At 37.5% G+C, this 16,462-nt stretch overlaps 1 protein-coding gene across 10 annotated transcripts in view; it reads right to left on the reverse strand.

The window, feature by feature from the left end:
* Positions 1-16,462, reverse strand: part of Rbms2 (RNA binding motif single stranded interacting protein 2) — a 78,646-nt gene that overhangs the window by 49,895 nt on the left and 12,289 nt on the right. For 2 of the 10 annotated variants that reach the window (XM_048807152.1, XM_048807149.1), the window contains 2 exons: positions 7,039-7,105; positions 5,809-5,895 (listed from right to left, as the gene is read on the reverse strand). In XM_048807152.1, coding sequence (XP_048663109.1) covers positions 5,809-5,874 — 66 coding nt within the window. In that variant the 5' untranslated portion in view covers positions 5,875-5,895; positions 7,039-7,105. The other 8 variants (XM_048807180.1, XM_015483184.2, XM_048807142.1 and 5 more) reach the window with 7 other exon arrangements.

The raw sequence follows: 16,462 nt of genomic DNA on the forward strand, positions 1-16,462 counted from the left end.
TTTTTTTTTTTTTTTTCGGTGTGGGGGGGTACTGGAAATTGAACTCTGGGATATTCAACTACTGAGCCACATCCCCAGCTCTATTTTACATTTTATTTAGAGACAGGGTCTCACTGAGTTGCTTAGTGCCTCACTAAGTTGCTGAAGCTGGCTTTGAACTCACAATCCTCCTGCCTCAACCTCCTATGTCAATGGGATTACAGGAATGTACTGAGACACCCAGCTCTGTTTTCCACCTTAATTGAAGTTCATAAAAGATTAATCTATACATGAGACTGGGGTTGTGGCTCAGTGGTGGAGTGCATGCCTCTCACATGTGATGCACTGGGTTAGATCATCTGCACCACATAAAATAAATAAAATAAAAACATTGTGTCTACCTACAACTAAAATATAAAGATTAGTTTATACAAACCATCCATATTTCCTTACCTTCTTTCACTCATCAACCTACTCCAGTCTCACTTTTGCTCCCTACTACTCTGAAATTGCTTGTCAAAATCATCAATCACCTTCATACTAACAAAATCAATGGCTATTTTTCAGTCCTTATTTTCCATTATATAATTTTATGGACTGCCTGTTCAACTTTTAATTCCAATTAATCTCTTACTCTAATCTATATTTTTACCTTGTTCTGTTTGTCATATTCTTTTCTGTTTTATTGAACATTTTCCTATGGATTCAGAAATGCAAACCAGAATCAAAGGACACAACCAGAGAACTGCAGTTAACACAACTGGTAAGCAGAGTGAATGTAATGAAATCAGTGGGATTGGGGGTCCAGTAAGGTGGAGAAAATAAGGAAAGGCAAGACAGGTGGATATTAGGCTAGGGAATTAGGCTTTTTCCAGCAGGTAATATATAGCTATGAAAGTGTTTTATACAAGAAATAATCTGTGCTAGAATGCTGGGGTGTTGGAAGATTGTTCTGGAAGCAGGTATAAAATTACTTGGAGGCAGCTAGGCATAGTGGCACATGCCTATAAACCCAGCAATTTAGCCAGACCTATCTCAAAATAAAAAGAACCAGGGATGTGGCTCTGTGGTATATCACTCCTGGATTCAATCTCCAGGACAACCAAAAATATAAATTTCTTATATTTGGGGGCAAAGCATAAAAGGTAGGAAAACAGTAGACAAGGACATCATGTGGAATGCTTACAATAGTAGTAAAAATAGTCAAAATTGATAGTACAAATTAGAGTGGTACGTAAAAATGGAATGGAGGGATCAATGTTAAGATATCACCGCTAAGCTTCAACCAACTGAGTTAACTTAATACTAATAACATAATTCATAGCTGTCCTAAGCCAAGCATGGCAGCATGTACCTGTAGTCTCAGCTACTCAGGAGGTTCAGGCAAGAGGACTGCTTGAGCCCAGGAGTTTGAGGCCAGCCTAGGCAACATAGTAAGACCTTGTCTCTCTCTCTCTCTCTCTCACACACACACACACACACACACACACAAAGCTGTCCTAGTCAAGAGATATTAGACCTACAAGTTCTTAGTTCTCAGTTCTCTTCAAATTGATTAGACAAAAATGTAGTAAATATAAATGCAGAAAATTCTCTCTCCCTTTATAAGTAGAAATGATTCCAGCAGTGTTTCTCACTCTCTTCTGAGTAAACACCTTGACCATCTCAGTTTACTGAAGCTTATCAAAGACTAAAGATCTGGCAACACCCACTAGTCAGTCCTATTTTCATCACAGCCTCCAGCCCCACATTGGTCTTCAATGTGTTAACATCAAGAAGACATTGAAACTGTATGAAATACATGGGGAAAGCAAATTATCCCACATTAAATGCAGTCCCTTTTCTTTTTTTCCAAAGGAAATGGTTGTTGATGCTATGAGGAGTTAAATTATAATAACACATGCCAGGGAGATGATGTCAGGGAAGGTGTGGTTAGGCCCTGTACAAGTATGAAATTCCTTTAGTCCCAAATATTTCCTCCTTCAACCTCACCTATACTCCAATCTCCCTACTGAGACAACTCACTCAAACACTGAAGATACAGTGGCAAGACCCTAGAAATAACTTTTTTTTTGCTTCAGCCCTATAACAAAGACTAATTGAAGGCCATTAAAACTGATGTTTTTAAAAAGTACATTAAATTATCTTCCAGAATCCCTTTTTGAAGTCCACATTTCCCCTTTCTGTAACTATTTTAATTCCAAAGAAATAAATGGGAATTTAACACTATATCCCAATAAAGATTGCCTTTATTAGGCATTATGCTTTTGTTGACTGCATTCTTATATTTAACACCAGCCAAAAAGTAAGAAAAGTATGATTATCATGAGCTTCTTAGAAACTTCCCCAGTAAGTATATATTTCAAAATAAAATAATCCTGCTGGGTGTGGCGGCGCACACCTGTAATCCCGAGGCAGAAGAATCATAAATTCAAGACCAGCCTAGGCAGGACCCTATCCCCAAATAAAAAAAGTGAAAATAAAAAGGGCTTGGGAGGACTGGGGAAGAGAAAATTATACAAGGCTTATACAAGGCCCTGGGTTCAATCCCCAGCACTGCAAAAAAAATAAAAATAAAAAAAAATGGGGTGGGGGTGATGGGGATGTAAAACACCTGGGATTCAATCCCGAGAAAAGAAGGGGAAAAAATTAAGTAATCCTACTTTTTAAAATCTAGTAAATAATACACTTTAATATAAGCAAGTCACAAGTGGTACACAAAAAACAACTTTTCAAAATGGTAATATCGGGCTGGGGATGTGGCTCAAGCGGTAGCCCGCTCGCCTGGCATGCGTGCGGCCCAGGTTCGATCCTCAGCACCACATACAAACAAAGATGTTGTGTCTGCCGAAAACTAAAAAATAAATATTAAAAAAAAATTCTCTCTCTCTCTCTTAAAAAAAATTTAAAAATCAAAATGGTAATATCTCTGGTAATCTGTTATTCTAAAAACCACAGGTGATGACTATAGACAACAGCAAATTATGGTGTAAAAATTCTGGTCTTTTTAAAAAAAAGTAGCAGATATGTATAATTTGATTGCTTTTTTAAGGGATGGGTGCTGGGGACTAAACTCAGAGCTTCCTGAGTATGCCAAGCACATGCTCTACCACTGAGCTACATACCCCCAGCCCTATTTCCATTTTTTAAACATTTGGAGCAGGTCCAACAACTTTATTACATAGATTGGTTCCACCTGATATCTTCCTATATCTTACAGGTTATCTTAATAGAAACAGCAAATTAGCTACTGTCAAGATTAAAACTCTGTTTTGGCATTTTAAAAAAGTCTGGATACGAGTACAGTGACACATGCCTGTAATCCCGGTGGCTGAGTCAGGAGGATTACAAGTTCAAGGCCTCCTCAGCAACTTAGTGAGACACTGTCTCAAAATAAAAAAGGGCTGGGGATGTAGCCTGTGACAATGAGCCTCAGGGTTCAATCCCTGCTACAAAAAAAAAAAAAAAGTCTCAAATGACACATACACCAAACTATTACCAGTTACTTTCCTTGAGGAATTGGGTTGAGTAAAGAACTATAGGACACAAAGGGAGGATTATTTTATAAATCCCTTTATGTTTAATTTAATAAAGGGTATACCTTACATTTATCACTAAAAAGCTAAGTTATTTTAAAAATTAATGTTAGATTATTTTTAAAAAGCACAAATTACATGAATACATTTTCATGCATCCATAACACTTGTCCCAAAACAGAGAAACAAACATATTAAGCCTATATGTCAACAGCAGACTAGAAACATGGTAAAGCATTAGTTTAAATACACTCAACATTCACAATCTAACAAAAACACACAAGAGTCATATATACAGACACAAAAGGATGTAAATATACAGCATCCTTAGATGTCTCATACATAACAGTGACCCATAGAACCCAAAGATTGACAAACATATTAGTAACAATGTTACTAATGTTATACAATGTTATTCCTATCCTGCCCACTGGTCCCAATGTTTCCTGAATTTCTTCCTATATCTTACAGGTTATCAGGAAGAGATATGAAATTTGAACTCAAATTTACAACCATACCTTTTGTTCCCTATACTGCACTAGATTTAGAAGCTAGTTAAACACTTCTTATTCTCCCAGGGGGTTGAGGGAGTGGAGAGCTGATGATGAGAGAGGTTTTAGATATCTTCAAATACATAAGACCCTGAAATAGGAAAACAGTCAATTTTGGAGATTCATTTTACTTTATTTTAGTGGGTTCTGAGTAACCCCAAATGTGAAGAGAAAAAAAAATCTGGAAAGAAGCTTTAATACAGTACTATACCAATTTAAAGAGAATAAAGATAGATGAAATATTCCCCTCTCAAATATATCTGTATAATACATAAAACTGTATAACATTTAATAGGAGGTTATCAGGATATGCATATTCAACAAATATGTATGAACCTTTCATTCTTAAAGACATAAACAGAATAAAACTATACAAACTAACAACTATAACTTAACATTAAGTTTGGGTCTATAAACATTCACCCACTAGGGGCTGGGAAAGCAGTTAAGTGGTTAGAGCATTTACTTAGCATGCATGAAGCCCTGGGTTAAATCCCAATATCAACAACAACAAATAAATAAATAAATTCACCCACCGCTCTGATTAGACACTTAGGTTTAAATCTACCTGCAATGATCTCTATAGGTACACGAGAAAGCAGCAGAGATCTTTGCAACCTCCAACATTCTATTAGATGAGCAAAAATCCCTGTCTTATTAAGAACAGTTACAATACCCAGACAGTGAGTAGAATCTTCCTGCTACAGCATGAAGTTTCTTTCTTTCTTTTATTTATTTATTTTTTGGCAGTGCTAGAGATCAAAGTCAGAGCCTCATGCAAGCTATACAAGCACTCTACCACTGAGCTAAATTCCCAGCCCCATAAAATTTCTCTTAATCAATACTGTGCCCTGAAATGCCAAGAAACTCCCAAGGATATTCCCTGGCAAATGTGCGCAAGATTGTCCATGTCTTTCCAGACTGCCCATGTGCCCAACCACAGTACATCTCTCTGGAAGCCATGGTTAATCATAAAGACTCTAAGGATCCCTGCTAAGCCTGGTTATCTGCAGAGCTCCAAGTATCAGATCATAATAAGCAAGATCCAAAGAATCACAGACCTTTATGCCTTAATCCCAAGGCATGTCATCTCTCAAGATTCCTTCTTTACAAAATGAGTGGGATAGGGTCTCAGGGTCTAGAAGAACATACCCAGTTCTTGATGAGCTGTGAAATTGCACTACCTGTGATTTCAGCAGTCTGGTGATAGTAAGGAAGGTAGGGGGCTTGGGATGTAGCTTAGTGGTAGAGTGCTTGTCTGGCATGCAGGAAACCCTGGGTTTGATCCCTAGCACAATATAAATACATACATAAAATAATAAATAAATAAATAAACAAACAAACAGACAAACAAAAGGCAGAGTGGAGGAGAATAGACATTGTTGACCAAAAGTCAAAATGAGTTTGTTGGGAGAGGGCTAGGGGACACGGTCTGAGATGACATATTATCCCCATGGAGATAGGTGTATCATCTGGGAGTCTAACTTCATTTCTCAAGGATACAAACTTGCAAGCTTGATTTGTTTTTAATTTCCATGCCTTCTCAGGCCTCATAAACAGGGACTGTAAACTCTTAACACCAGAACCAGGTGAGAAATGGCACCAAAAGAAGTAGTGGAAAAGAGAGCACTGAGCCGAGGGAGGAACTCATTCCCCTCTTAAAGGAGAATGCTAAAGCCAAGGGCACTCCCGGATCCCCAGAAAAGGAAGTAACTGAATTCCAAAAAAGCTCTTTTCCCTACCTTTTTGTTGTTCTTGTTATAGCCAAAAGTTGAAATCCCAGGCCTGGAAGTCACTGATAGCAGCATTTTCTCTTTAATGTTAGAGAACTGAGAAGGAGAAGAGTGAGAAGGAAAGGGAGGGGGTAAAGAGGGAGAAAGAGAGAGAGAGGGAGGAAAAAAAAAAGAGGGAGGGAGAGGGAGAAGGGAGGGGGAGGAGAAAGGGGAGAAAGGGAGCAGGAGAGAGAGATGGGGGGGCTGCGGGTAAGAATGAGTTAGGGCTGCTTCTACGTCACTGAGAGAAGTTAGCCCAGAGTCTGAACGAGCCACTTCCACTGGGTCCTAATGCCCAAGATATTAGTTTTTTGTTTTCCATAAGCTCAGTAGTTAAAGCTAGAAAGAAGAATCTGTAGGTCTAACCCTTTTCAAATTCATCCCCTTTACTCTGTGAACAAGTTCTGATTCTTATAAAAAGACAACAGAAATTTCCCTTTCCTCAGATCTCAGCTATAAGAAGATTTTAAGCTTGATGCCAAAGGGACCACTGAGATATTGACTTGGTGAATACATAAAGAAAACAAATTCCCAGCAACTCAAGAGGCTGAGGCAGGAGGATAGTTCAGAGCCAGCCTTAGTAATTTAGCAAGTCCCTATGCAGCTTAGCAAAGAAATGAAATATAAAAAGGGCTGGGGATGTGGCTCAGTGATTAAGTACCCCTGGGTTCAATCCCCTACCAACAAAAAAAGAATATATACTGAGATAGAGTATATTTAGAGTGATCTTAATGCTCTAATAAAGAACAGAGGAACACACCAAAAAGCAGAGAAAATAAAAAATGGGGAAAAATGAATTTTAGATCCTTAGATAGTTCTGTTTCTCCCAGATTACGCTAATACCCTGGGACTCCTATTTCACATTCTCTCAGGAAGGAGTTCATATTTAAGAACGCATTATCAGGCCGGGTGGTGCATGCCTGTAATCCCAGCAGCTTGGGAGGATGAAGCAAGAGGATAGATCACAAGTTCAAAGTCAGCCTCAGCAAGTAAGCAAGACCCTAAGGAACTTAGTGAGGCCCTGTTTCAAAATAAAAAGATAAAAAGGTCTGGGGATGTGGCTCAGTAGTTAAGTATCCCTGGCACCCTCCCCACCAAAAAAAGCCATTATCAGACTGAAATATATCTTATTTGACTCTTTATCCCACTATTTCCAAGTCTTTTAAGATCCATGAAGCTGAAATAAGTACAGCAACTCACCAAAACTGGAATTTATGTCCACGCTGAAGTTTGTAGAGTTGGGAGGGCTGCTTAAGTCCTCTTGGAGCTGTAAAAATAAATATATACATAACTATTTAAAGAACATATGTTTTAAAGAAGAAAAATAGAAAATTTCCTAGGGAGAAAAACATAACTTAAGAGTAAGAACCTAACACAGTTGTAACAAGATTTAAATCTAATAGTTTCAAAGAAATCCCTTGTAGGAGAAGCCTTAACAAGAAAATTCTAGTAAGCCAAAAACTTAACATTGATACCCAGGAACCCTCCCCATCTAAGTGGAACAGGACTTAGAATGAAAGTGTTCAAATCCCTTCTTAAGGCCACCCTGCGACATCACAAGTACCCTCCAAACATCAATTGATCCAGTCTGTTTTGTCACAACAAACATAAAGCTCCTAAAATGAAGTTCTGGTCTCCAGCCTGGTTTTCCTGTCACTTTTTTTGCTATGATAATGGAACAGACAGTACTAGCATTCTGCAGAGTAAATACACACATACACATCCACCCCCAGTCTGTAACTTTCATTTCCAATAGGACAGGAAGTGCCTGCTCAGCTCAAGGGACACAGGAAGGGTGGGAACAGCCTCAATGTGGGAATTGCAACTGAGATTGGAAATAGGAGCCAATTACAGCAAATAAATAAATAACAGCATCTCTCAGTAATGACATATTTTTCAAAAAAGCACCTTCCCTGCCCTCAGATACTCATTAATTATATACCAATTTATCCTTGCTATTGAAGTCCTTGGTAGATACCTTCTCCTTTGGCTTAATGTGGTTCAGAAAACTTACTCTTGAGGACCAGATCCATAAATGCAATCAATTTAATTTTTTAAAATTCTAATATTCACTTTTTGAAGGCTGAGTTTTTTTGTTTGTTTTGTTTGTGTGTGTGTGTGCTGGGGATTGAACCCAGGGTTCCTGCAGGCTGCAGTAAAGGCAAGCACTCTACCAGTGAGCTATGTGTTTCTTTTATATATTTATTTATTTTTTTAGATGTTGATGGACCTTTATTTTGTTCATTTATTTGTATGTGGTGCTGAGAATCGAACCCAGTGCCTCACACATGCTAGGCAAGCGCTCTGCCACTGAGCCACAACCCCAGCTCCCCCGTGTTTCTCTTTTGTAGTTGTCATCCTACTGATGTGTCTCACTGTAATTGGCTAGTCATGGTGTTTTTTTTTAATTGTAAATTAACAATTTATAGCTCTTATATGGAGTACAAAGAGATATGACTTATGAATATAATATGGGATAACTGAATCAAGCTAATATATCCATCACCTCAGATAACCCATCATTTCGTTGTGGTGAGGACATTTGAAATTACTTAGTAATTTTGAAATGTACAATACACTATTTTTTTTCCTTAAAATATTTTTTAGTTGTCGATGGAACTTTATTATTTATTTATATGTGGTGCTGAAAATCAAACCCAGTACCTCACACATGCTAGGCAAGCACTCTACCACTGAGCCACAACCCCAGCTCCTGTAATACACTATTAATAAAATTCACCAAGGTGTGCAATTAGATCTTTAAAAAAAAACAATCTCATTTCTCCTGAGATTTTATACCCTTTTGTACTCCCCCACCTCTCAGCCTTTCTAACAGCCATTCTACCCTCTGCTTCTGTGAGTTTGATTATTTTAGATTCCACATGTGATGAGAACATGTAGTATTTGTTTTTGTGTGTCTGGATTCTTTTACTTAGCATAATGTTCTCCAGTTCCATCCTGCAGTTACAAAATGACAGAATTTCCTTCTTTTTAAAGGCTGAATAGTCTTCCATTGTGAAAATATGCCATATTTTCTTTATCTATTCATCTGTTGAGAGACATTTAGGTTGATTCTATAACTTGGCTATTATGAATAGTGTTGCTATGAATATGAAAATGACAATATCTCTTTGACAAACATTTCAAATCTTATAAATTAAGTTTGTTTTTAACTGACACATAAAAATTATATCTATTAATGTGTAGCAGGCAATGTTTTGATATATGCACATATTGTGTAATATTTAAATCAAGTCAAACATACCTAACCCCTCAAACATTTTCATTTGTTTATGATGAAAACATTAAAAATCATTACTTTTAACCTTTTTTCAAAGAGATGGAGTCTGAGCCAGGTGCAATGGTGCACACCTATAATCTTAGCTACAGGAGATTTGAGGCAGGTGGTTTGAAAATTTAGGCCAAGGGGCTGGGACATAGCTCAGTTGATAGAGTGCTTGTCTTGCATGCACAAGGCCCTAAGTTCTAATCCCCAGCACCCTCCCCCCCAAAATAAAAAATAATGTAAAATATGAAAAAGGGCTGGGGATGTGGCCCAGTGATTAAGCACCTCTGGGTTCAATTCCCAGTACCAAAAATAAATAAATAAAATAAAATTTGAGGCCAACCTGAGTAACTCAGCAAGATTCCATCTCAAAGTAAGATTTTTTTTTAAAGGGGAGAATGTAGATGTAGCTCAGAGACAGAGTACTTGCCTAGCATATACAAAGCCCTGGGTTCAACTCCAGCACTGGGGGGAAGAAAGATTATATTAGGACAAAGCAGGTTAAACTACATACCTGGAAAATACTAGATCAGAAGTTCCACAGGGACCACTCAATCCAATTTTTCCTTTCTCTCTTCCCCCATTAGCAAATGAACTGATTATTCAAAAATTCTTTTCGTGGATCTGGGTTGTGGCTCAGTGGTAGTGCAGTCGTCTGGCATGTGTGAGGCTCTGGGTACTATCCTCAGCACCACATAAAAATAAATAAATAAAATAAAGGTATTGTGGCCAACTATAACTAAAAAAAAAATATTAAAAAAGAATTATTTTCGTAACTCCCTATCTCCTGTAAATTGGCATAACATCTTTAAGCTCTTAGAAACAAACAAACACCACAGAATCAAAGAGCACTAGGTACAAGATACCCCAGCTCTCATTTTCCTTTGAGTCCTACTAAACGAAGAAATCGAAGCAGATCTCTGGGGGTAGAGATATGGATTTTATTCATCTTAAAACTGAACCCCAAGGGCTGTGCTGTAGCTCAGTGGTAGAATGCCTGCCTAGCATGTGTGAGGCACTGAGTTCAATCCTCAGCACCACATAAAAATAAATAAAGGTATTGTGTCCATCTACAACTAAAAAAAAAAAAAAAACTTAACCCCAGGGGCTGGGGATGTAACTCAGTGGTTGAGCGCTTGCATGGCCATACCTCAGAGACTGGGTTCGAAACTATTTAAAAAACTATAAAAAATATTAAAGAAAAAAAACAAAACTTAACTCCATTTTCCCCTAGAGTGGTGTACCAGATAGAAAGGAGACAAAGAAGGATCCAACTAAATAAACTATTTAGATGAACTAATATAAAAATCTACATCTTTATAGTTTTTAAATAAGTTCACATAGAAGCCACAGAAGTAAAATTACCCATATACACAAACTGATATCAAAGGTAAATTATGTCAAAGAGCACTAACAAAACTAAGTGGGAACAGCATCCTTTATTCTGGTATGTTTAGTTTTTTCAAATTTGGGGTGGGGTAAATGTGTAGTGCTGAAGATTGAACCCAAGGCCTCAAGCCATGTGCTTTATCACGAGCTACATCCCTGGCCCTTTTGATTTTTTATTTTGAGACAAGGTCTCACTATGTCATCTTGACTGCCTTGAAGACCTTGCAATCCTCCTGCCTCGGGTTCCTAAATTGCTGGGATTATAGGCAAGCACCACTGTTCTTAGCGTTATTGAGACTCAGAGAGGCTCTATTACTGAGCTATATCTCAAGCCATTTTCATTTTTTGAGATGAGGTTTTGCCCCCTGGTGGCCTTGAATTTGTGATCCTTCTGCCTCAGCCTCCAGGGTAGTGGGGATTACAAGCATACTACACCACATCCAGCCAGTAAGTGGATATGGTGTGTGTGTGTGTGGAAGAGATGAGGAAGGCACAGTGTTCTACGATTAGATTCAGGAAGTGTATGGAAGGAGGAAGAATCCTATTTCCTCCAGTGTTTACTTTGACTCCCTTCTGTTTTGCCCATTATATTGCCCACCTTTTTCTAGATTTGGTCAATGTCTCTTTAATTTTTAGTTTTCGTGGTCCCAGCACTAGAAGTATTTTGAGAGGGGAAGAAAAAGTAAAGTAAGAGTTGTTTTCTGAGCTTGGTGGTACACACCTATAATCCCACAACTCAACTCTGGAGGGTGAGCAGGAAGATCACAAATTCAAGACTAGTCTCAGCAACTTTGCAAAACCCTGTTTCAATTAAAAAAAAAAATGGAGGTCTGGGAATATAATTCAGTGGTAAAGTACCACTAAATAAATAAATTTTTAAAAAAAGTTATTCTTTAGCTTCTCTTTAATGTCTCTTTTCAGTATAGACTGATTTGTGATTTCTTCAGAAAAGCAACCTTTTTAAACTTGTATTCCAAGTAAAGGAACTGGGGCTGGATCATCCTTGATCTGTATGTTAAAAAATGTTTTTTTTGCCACTATAGGCCCCTTCACATCAGGATGGAAAACTCAGAAGAATGCATCACCTGCAGATGTGCTGGACTCCAGCCAGCCATTTCACGAGAGCCAAGCTGATGTGGCACATGTGGCTGAAAGAAGTTAAGACAGGCTGTTTTGCTAGTGAAGCTCAGAATGTAGCTCAGAGATCTGAACAAGGCATAACACAGTCATGGATATCTCCCCACACACACACCCCTCATACCCCACCCCAATATAAATACTCCTTATTCATTATCTTTCCTTCCACTGATTAACTTTCTGCCTCAAGTGCAGGAGTGCTGCCTGCCCCAAGTGCAGAAGTGCTCCTCAAATATTATGTAATGAAAATAATCCAAAAAGTTGAATTTATTTCCTGTTAAAGGGATGAAGTTAAGCCTTAGGAAAAGTGGCGGTGGAGGGGTATTTAACACCTTTGCTTCCTTAGGCAGGAAACTTAAGGAGCTGTATCAAACACAAAGCAAAACCTAGCTCTGACCCCTTCTGATGTAGGCTGGAATGACAAAATCAGTCTAAAACTAGAAATTGGGAAAGCCTGGCCTCAATTCTCCTCAATTTATTTCACTGGAAAACAGGCAAGACTCCAAAGAATAATTTATCTCACACCCTGTATATCAGTGCCAATAGTATGCTCTCATCTCCTATAGCAACAAATATTTCTGGCCAAAAATTACTACAGAGAATATCTCAACAACTTTTTCAAATGAACTTTTTCTTTTCTAAACACTTAAGGAATGAATACAGAAATCAAATCATGTAGAATCATTGGGACAGAAAGTTAGCCTAATGTAGAAACTAGATTCTATGCGTTCTTTAAAATGGTCTACATTGATCAATCATATGGCGATATTCTTTTTATTCAGTAGATACCTGCTTCCTTCACACTTGAGCCACCTATTGTTAATTTGTACATTGGGATAAACTATCATAAACAGCAAAAGAGTTTGTAGAAAACCACGGTTGCTAGAAGGTGCTACTAACCAGGTATTCAAGATTTTATCTGAGTTTTGATTCACTGTAAATTTAGGAGGTTATATTCTTGAATTTTGTTTTCCTTCTGGGATAAGTGCTACTGTTATCCTGAAATCTTAAACTAAATGTAAAATTTGAATATAAGAGCTGGGTGTGGTGGCGCACACTTATAATTCCAGCATCTCGGAAGGCTGAGACAAGAGGATCAAGAGTTCAAAGCCAGCTTCAGCAATAGCAAGACCTGTCTCTAAATAAAATACAAATTAGGGGTAGAGTACTCCTGGGTTCAATCTACAGGGACACACACACACACACACACACACACACACTGTATACACACATGCACGTGCACAAGACACTACCTCAAGGGTCTAGAGGTGTAGCTAAGTGGCAGAGTGCTTGCCTAGCTTGCACTAAGCCTTAGGCCTGATATTCCAACACAAGAAAAAGAAAAAGAAAAGAAAAAAAAGGCACCATCTCAAGAGGTTCATTATAAATTTGTATTCCTGTAACATATATAATCCCTGATATTCAAAAGGATGCAGCAGGAGGATCACAAGTTTGAGGCCAGCCTGGGGCAATTTAGCAAGAACCTGTCTCAAAATAAAAAGGTGTAGCTTAGTGGTAGAGCAACCCCAGTTTAATCTCTAGTACCACAAGAAAAAAAAATTTTTTTTGTTTGAAATTTTTGAAGTATTTTAACTTTGCTTGATAGTTCATCTACCTTTTTTTTTTTTTGGCAGTACTGGGATTGAACCCAAAGATGTTCTACTATTGACCTATACCCCGAGCCCTTTTTATTTTGAGACAGGATCTCCCTACATTGCTCAGATTGGCTATAAACTTATGATCTCTGCCTCAGCCTCTTCACTGCACTAGCTCTTCATTTTATTGTACGAAGGCATCTTCCATGCTAGGCAAGTGGTGTACCACTGAGCTAAATCTCCAGCGCCCACCTCCACATCTTCCTCCCAAATTGTGAACTCCTATAATATAGGCACCAATTTTATTAATATCTTTATCTTTAACATCAAAACATATGATGAAGTAATGTTCTCTGAGGCAAACTGTTTTGCTGCGGTGTGGTGTTACACATCTGCAATCCCAGCTACTGGGAAGGCTGAAGCGGGAGGTTCTCAAGTTCAGGGACAGCCTGGACAACTTTTCAAGACCCTATCTCAAAATAAAATGAAAAGGGCTGGAGTGTAGCTCAGTGGTAGTGATTGCCTAGCATGTGCAAGAGCCCTAGGTTCAATCCCCAGTACCGTGTTAGAAAAAAAAAAAAAGTTCTGACAAAATAATGTAATTTTCACCTCTTTTTAAGTACCTCAAATAGGAAAATGAACTTTCAATGAATATTAAGAGAAACACTTGTAGCAGGGGACTTTCCTGGCATGCATGAGGCCCTCAATTCAATCCCCAGTTCTGGGGTTAGGTAGGAACACTGCCACCTTCTGGGTAAAATAGGTTATATTTGGCAAATATGGAAAAACCAAGTATAGGATTTGTAGTAGCCAGATCAAAAGTTTGGAATTTACAACCAGATTTACCATTTGCTGTGCTAAACTAGAAAATCACAATCAGTTTTCTTTCTACAAAATCCATGTAGTATTGGTTCTGCTCATTTCTCAGTGATTATCAGAACATTCAAATCAGACAATGACTATAAAATTACTTTGTGGATTATAAAGCATTTTGTAAGTTTTGATGTATTTTTTCACCTAAACATGATATGTTTGAGTATGACATATCCATTTTATTCCTTGCTATAAATATAGATAAAGACCCAGTAGCAGGCTGGGTAGTATACTTCAGTGGTCACAAGAGCCTGGGTACAGCCAGGTGTGGCACACACCTGTAATCCCAGTGACTTCGGAGGCCAAGGCAGGAGAATTTCACGTTCAAGGACACTCTCAGCTAGTTAGCAAGATTCTGTCTCAATAAAAAATTAAAAAGGATTTTGAAGTAAATAAAAATTTTTAAAAATAATTAAAAAAAAAAAAAAAGGACAGGGATGAAGCTCAGTGATAAAGTGCCCCTGGTTCAATCCTCAGCAATGAAAGGGAAAAAAAAAAACACTACTAGAATTAATATATTCAATGAGGTCACAGAATACAAAAATCCATACATAGAAATCCATTGCATTGCTAAAATTATCAATAAACAATGTGAGGGGCTGAGGTTGTGGCTCAGTGGTAGAGCGCTTGCCTAGCATGTATGAGGCACTAGGTTCGATCCCCTGCATCACATAAAAATAAAAAAAATAAAATAAAGGCATTGTGTCCATCTACAACTAAAAAATATTTTTAAAATACGAAATTATGAAAAATTCTATTAATTCTATTAATAACAGCATCAAAAAAAATAAATCCTTAAACAAGGATGCATGCCTGTAGCCCCAGCTGCTGAGGAGGTTGAGGCAGGAGGATAACTTGAGTTCAGGAGTTTGATGGCAGCCCAGGCAACATAGCAAAACCCTGTCTCAAAAAATGGAGGTGGGAAAAGAAGCTTAATTAGGACAGTAGCAATTAGAATGGGAAAAGTAGATGGAATTGAGACCTATTACAAGGATGTAAAACGATGAGGAAGCAGGAGATACATGAGATTATATGTAAGCTTTTAGCTGAATGCCAGATTTGATTTTATTTTAAATTTTTTTTTCTTTTTTTAACCATATGATTTATTTTTATTTTTTGTCATACATGACAGCAGAATGTATTTTGACATATAATACATACATGGAATGTACATACATCAATCATATTGTCTATTCTATTCTGCTGCCCTTCCTATCCTCCCTACTCCTCCCCTCCTCTTCCGTCCTTTCTCTCTATCCAATCTAATGTGACACACTTTTTTTTTTCTTTTTCTCGTCACAACATCATATATGTGTTCTGTATAACAATGAGGTTCTCCTTCCATTTTCCGTACAACTCCCCTTCTCCCTCTTTTCCCCTCCCACCTCTCTTCCCTATTTAGTGGTAGTCTTCTTCTCATGCTCTTCCTCCCTATCCCATTTTGAGTCACCCCCTTTATATCAGAGAAGACATTCGGCATTTGTTTTTTAGGGATTGGCTAATGTCACTTAGCATAATCTGCTCTAATGCCATCCATTTGCCTGCAAATGCCATGATCTTGTATTTTTTAGTGCTGAGTAATATTCCATTGTGTATAAATGCCACTTTTTAAAATCCATTCATCTATTGAAGGGCATCTAGGTTGGTTCCACATTCTAGCTATTGTGAATTGTGCTGCTATAAACATTGATGTGGCTGTGTCCCTGTAGTATGCTCTTTTTAGGTCTTTTGGGTATAGTCTGAGAAGGGGAATAGCTGGGTCAAATGGTGGTTCCACTGAATGCCAGATTTTAATGTTATTCATTGAAAAAGGAAACACAAATTAAGAAATCCGATCATATAAAGATAAAAAAATTCTATGTAGCAAAAACCACAAAAGGAAAACCAAAAGTCAAATGATAAACCAGAAGGAAGAAAGGGAATATATTCAACTCTATCACAAAGAGCCAATTTCTAAAATATACAAAAAGTTCTTACAAGTTATTATCAAATAGCCAGGCCAGGTGTGCTGAGTTATGCTTGTAATCCCAGTACTCAGGAGGCTGAGGTAAGAGCATCTCAAGTTTGAGGCCAGCATGGGCAATTTAGCAAGACTCTATCTTGAAGATAAAATTTTATAAAAGGGCTGGGAACATAGTTCAGTGATCTATGTTTTATTTATATTTTATATGGTTATATTTATATATAATATATATAGTTTAAATGTATATATACTTATATATTATACATAACTTAAGTATACATAATATATATAAAATGGTTATATATACAGTTATATATATCATGGTTATCTAATTGAATATTAAATATATAATATAAAATATGCATTTTATATATATATATA

The sequence above is a fragment of the Marmota marmota genome, unplaced genomic scaffold, assembly GCF_001458135.2.
Source record: "Marmota marmota marmota unplaced genomic scaffold, marMar, whole genome shotgun sequence".
Classification (NCBI taxonomy): Eukaryota; Metazoa; Chordata; class Mammalia; order Rodentia; family Sciuridae; genus Marmota; species Marmota marmota.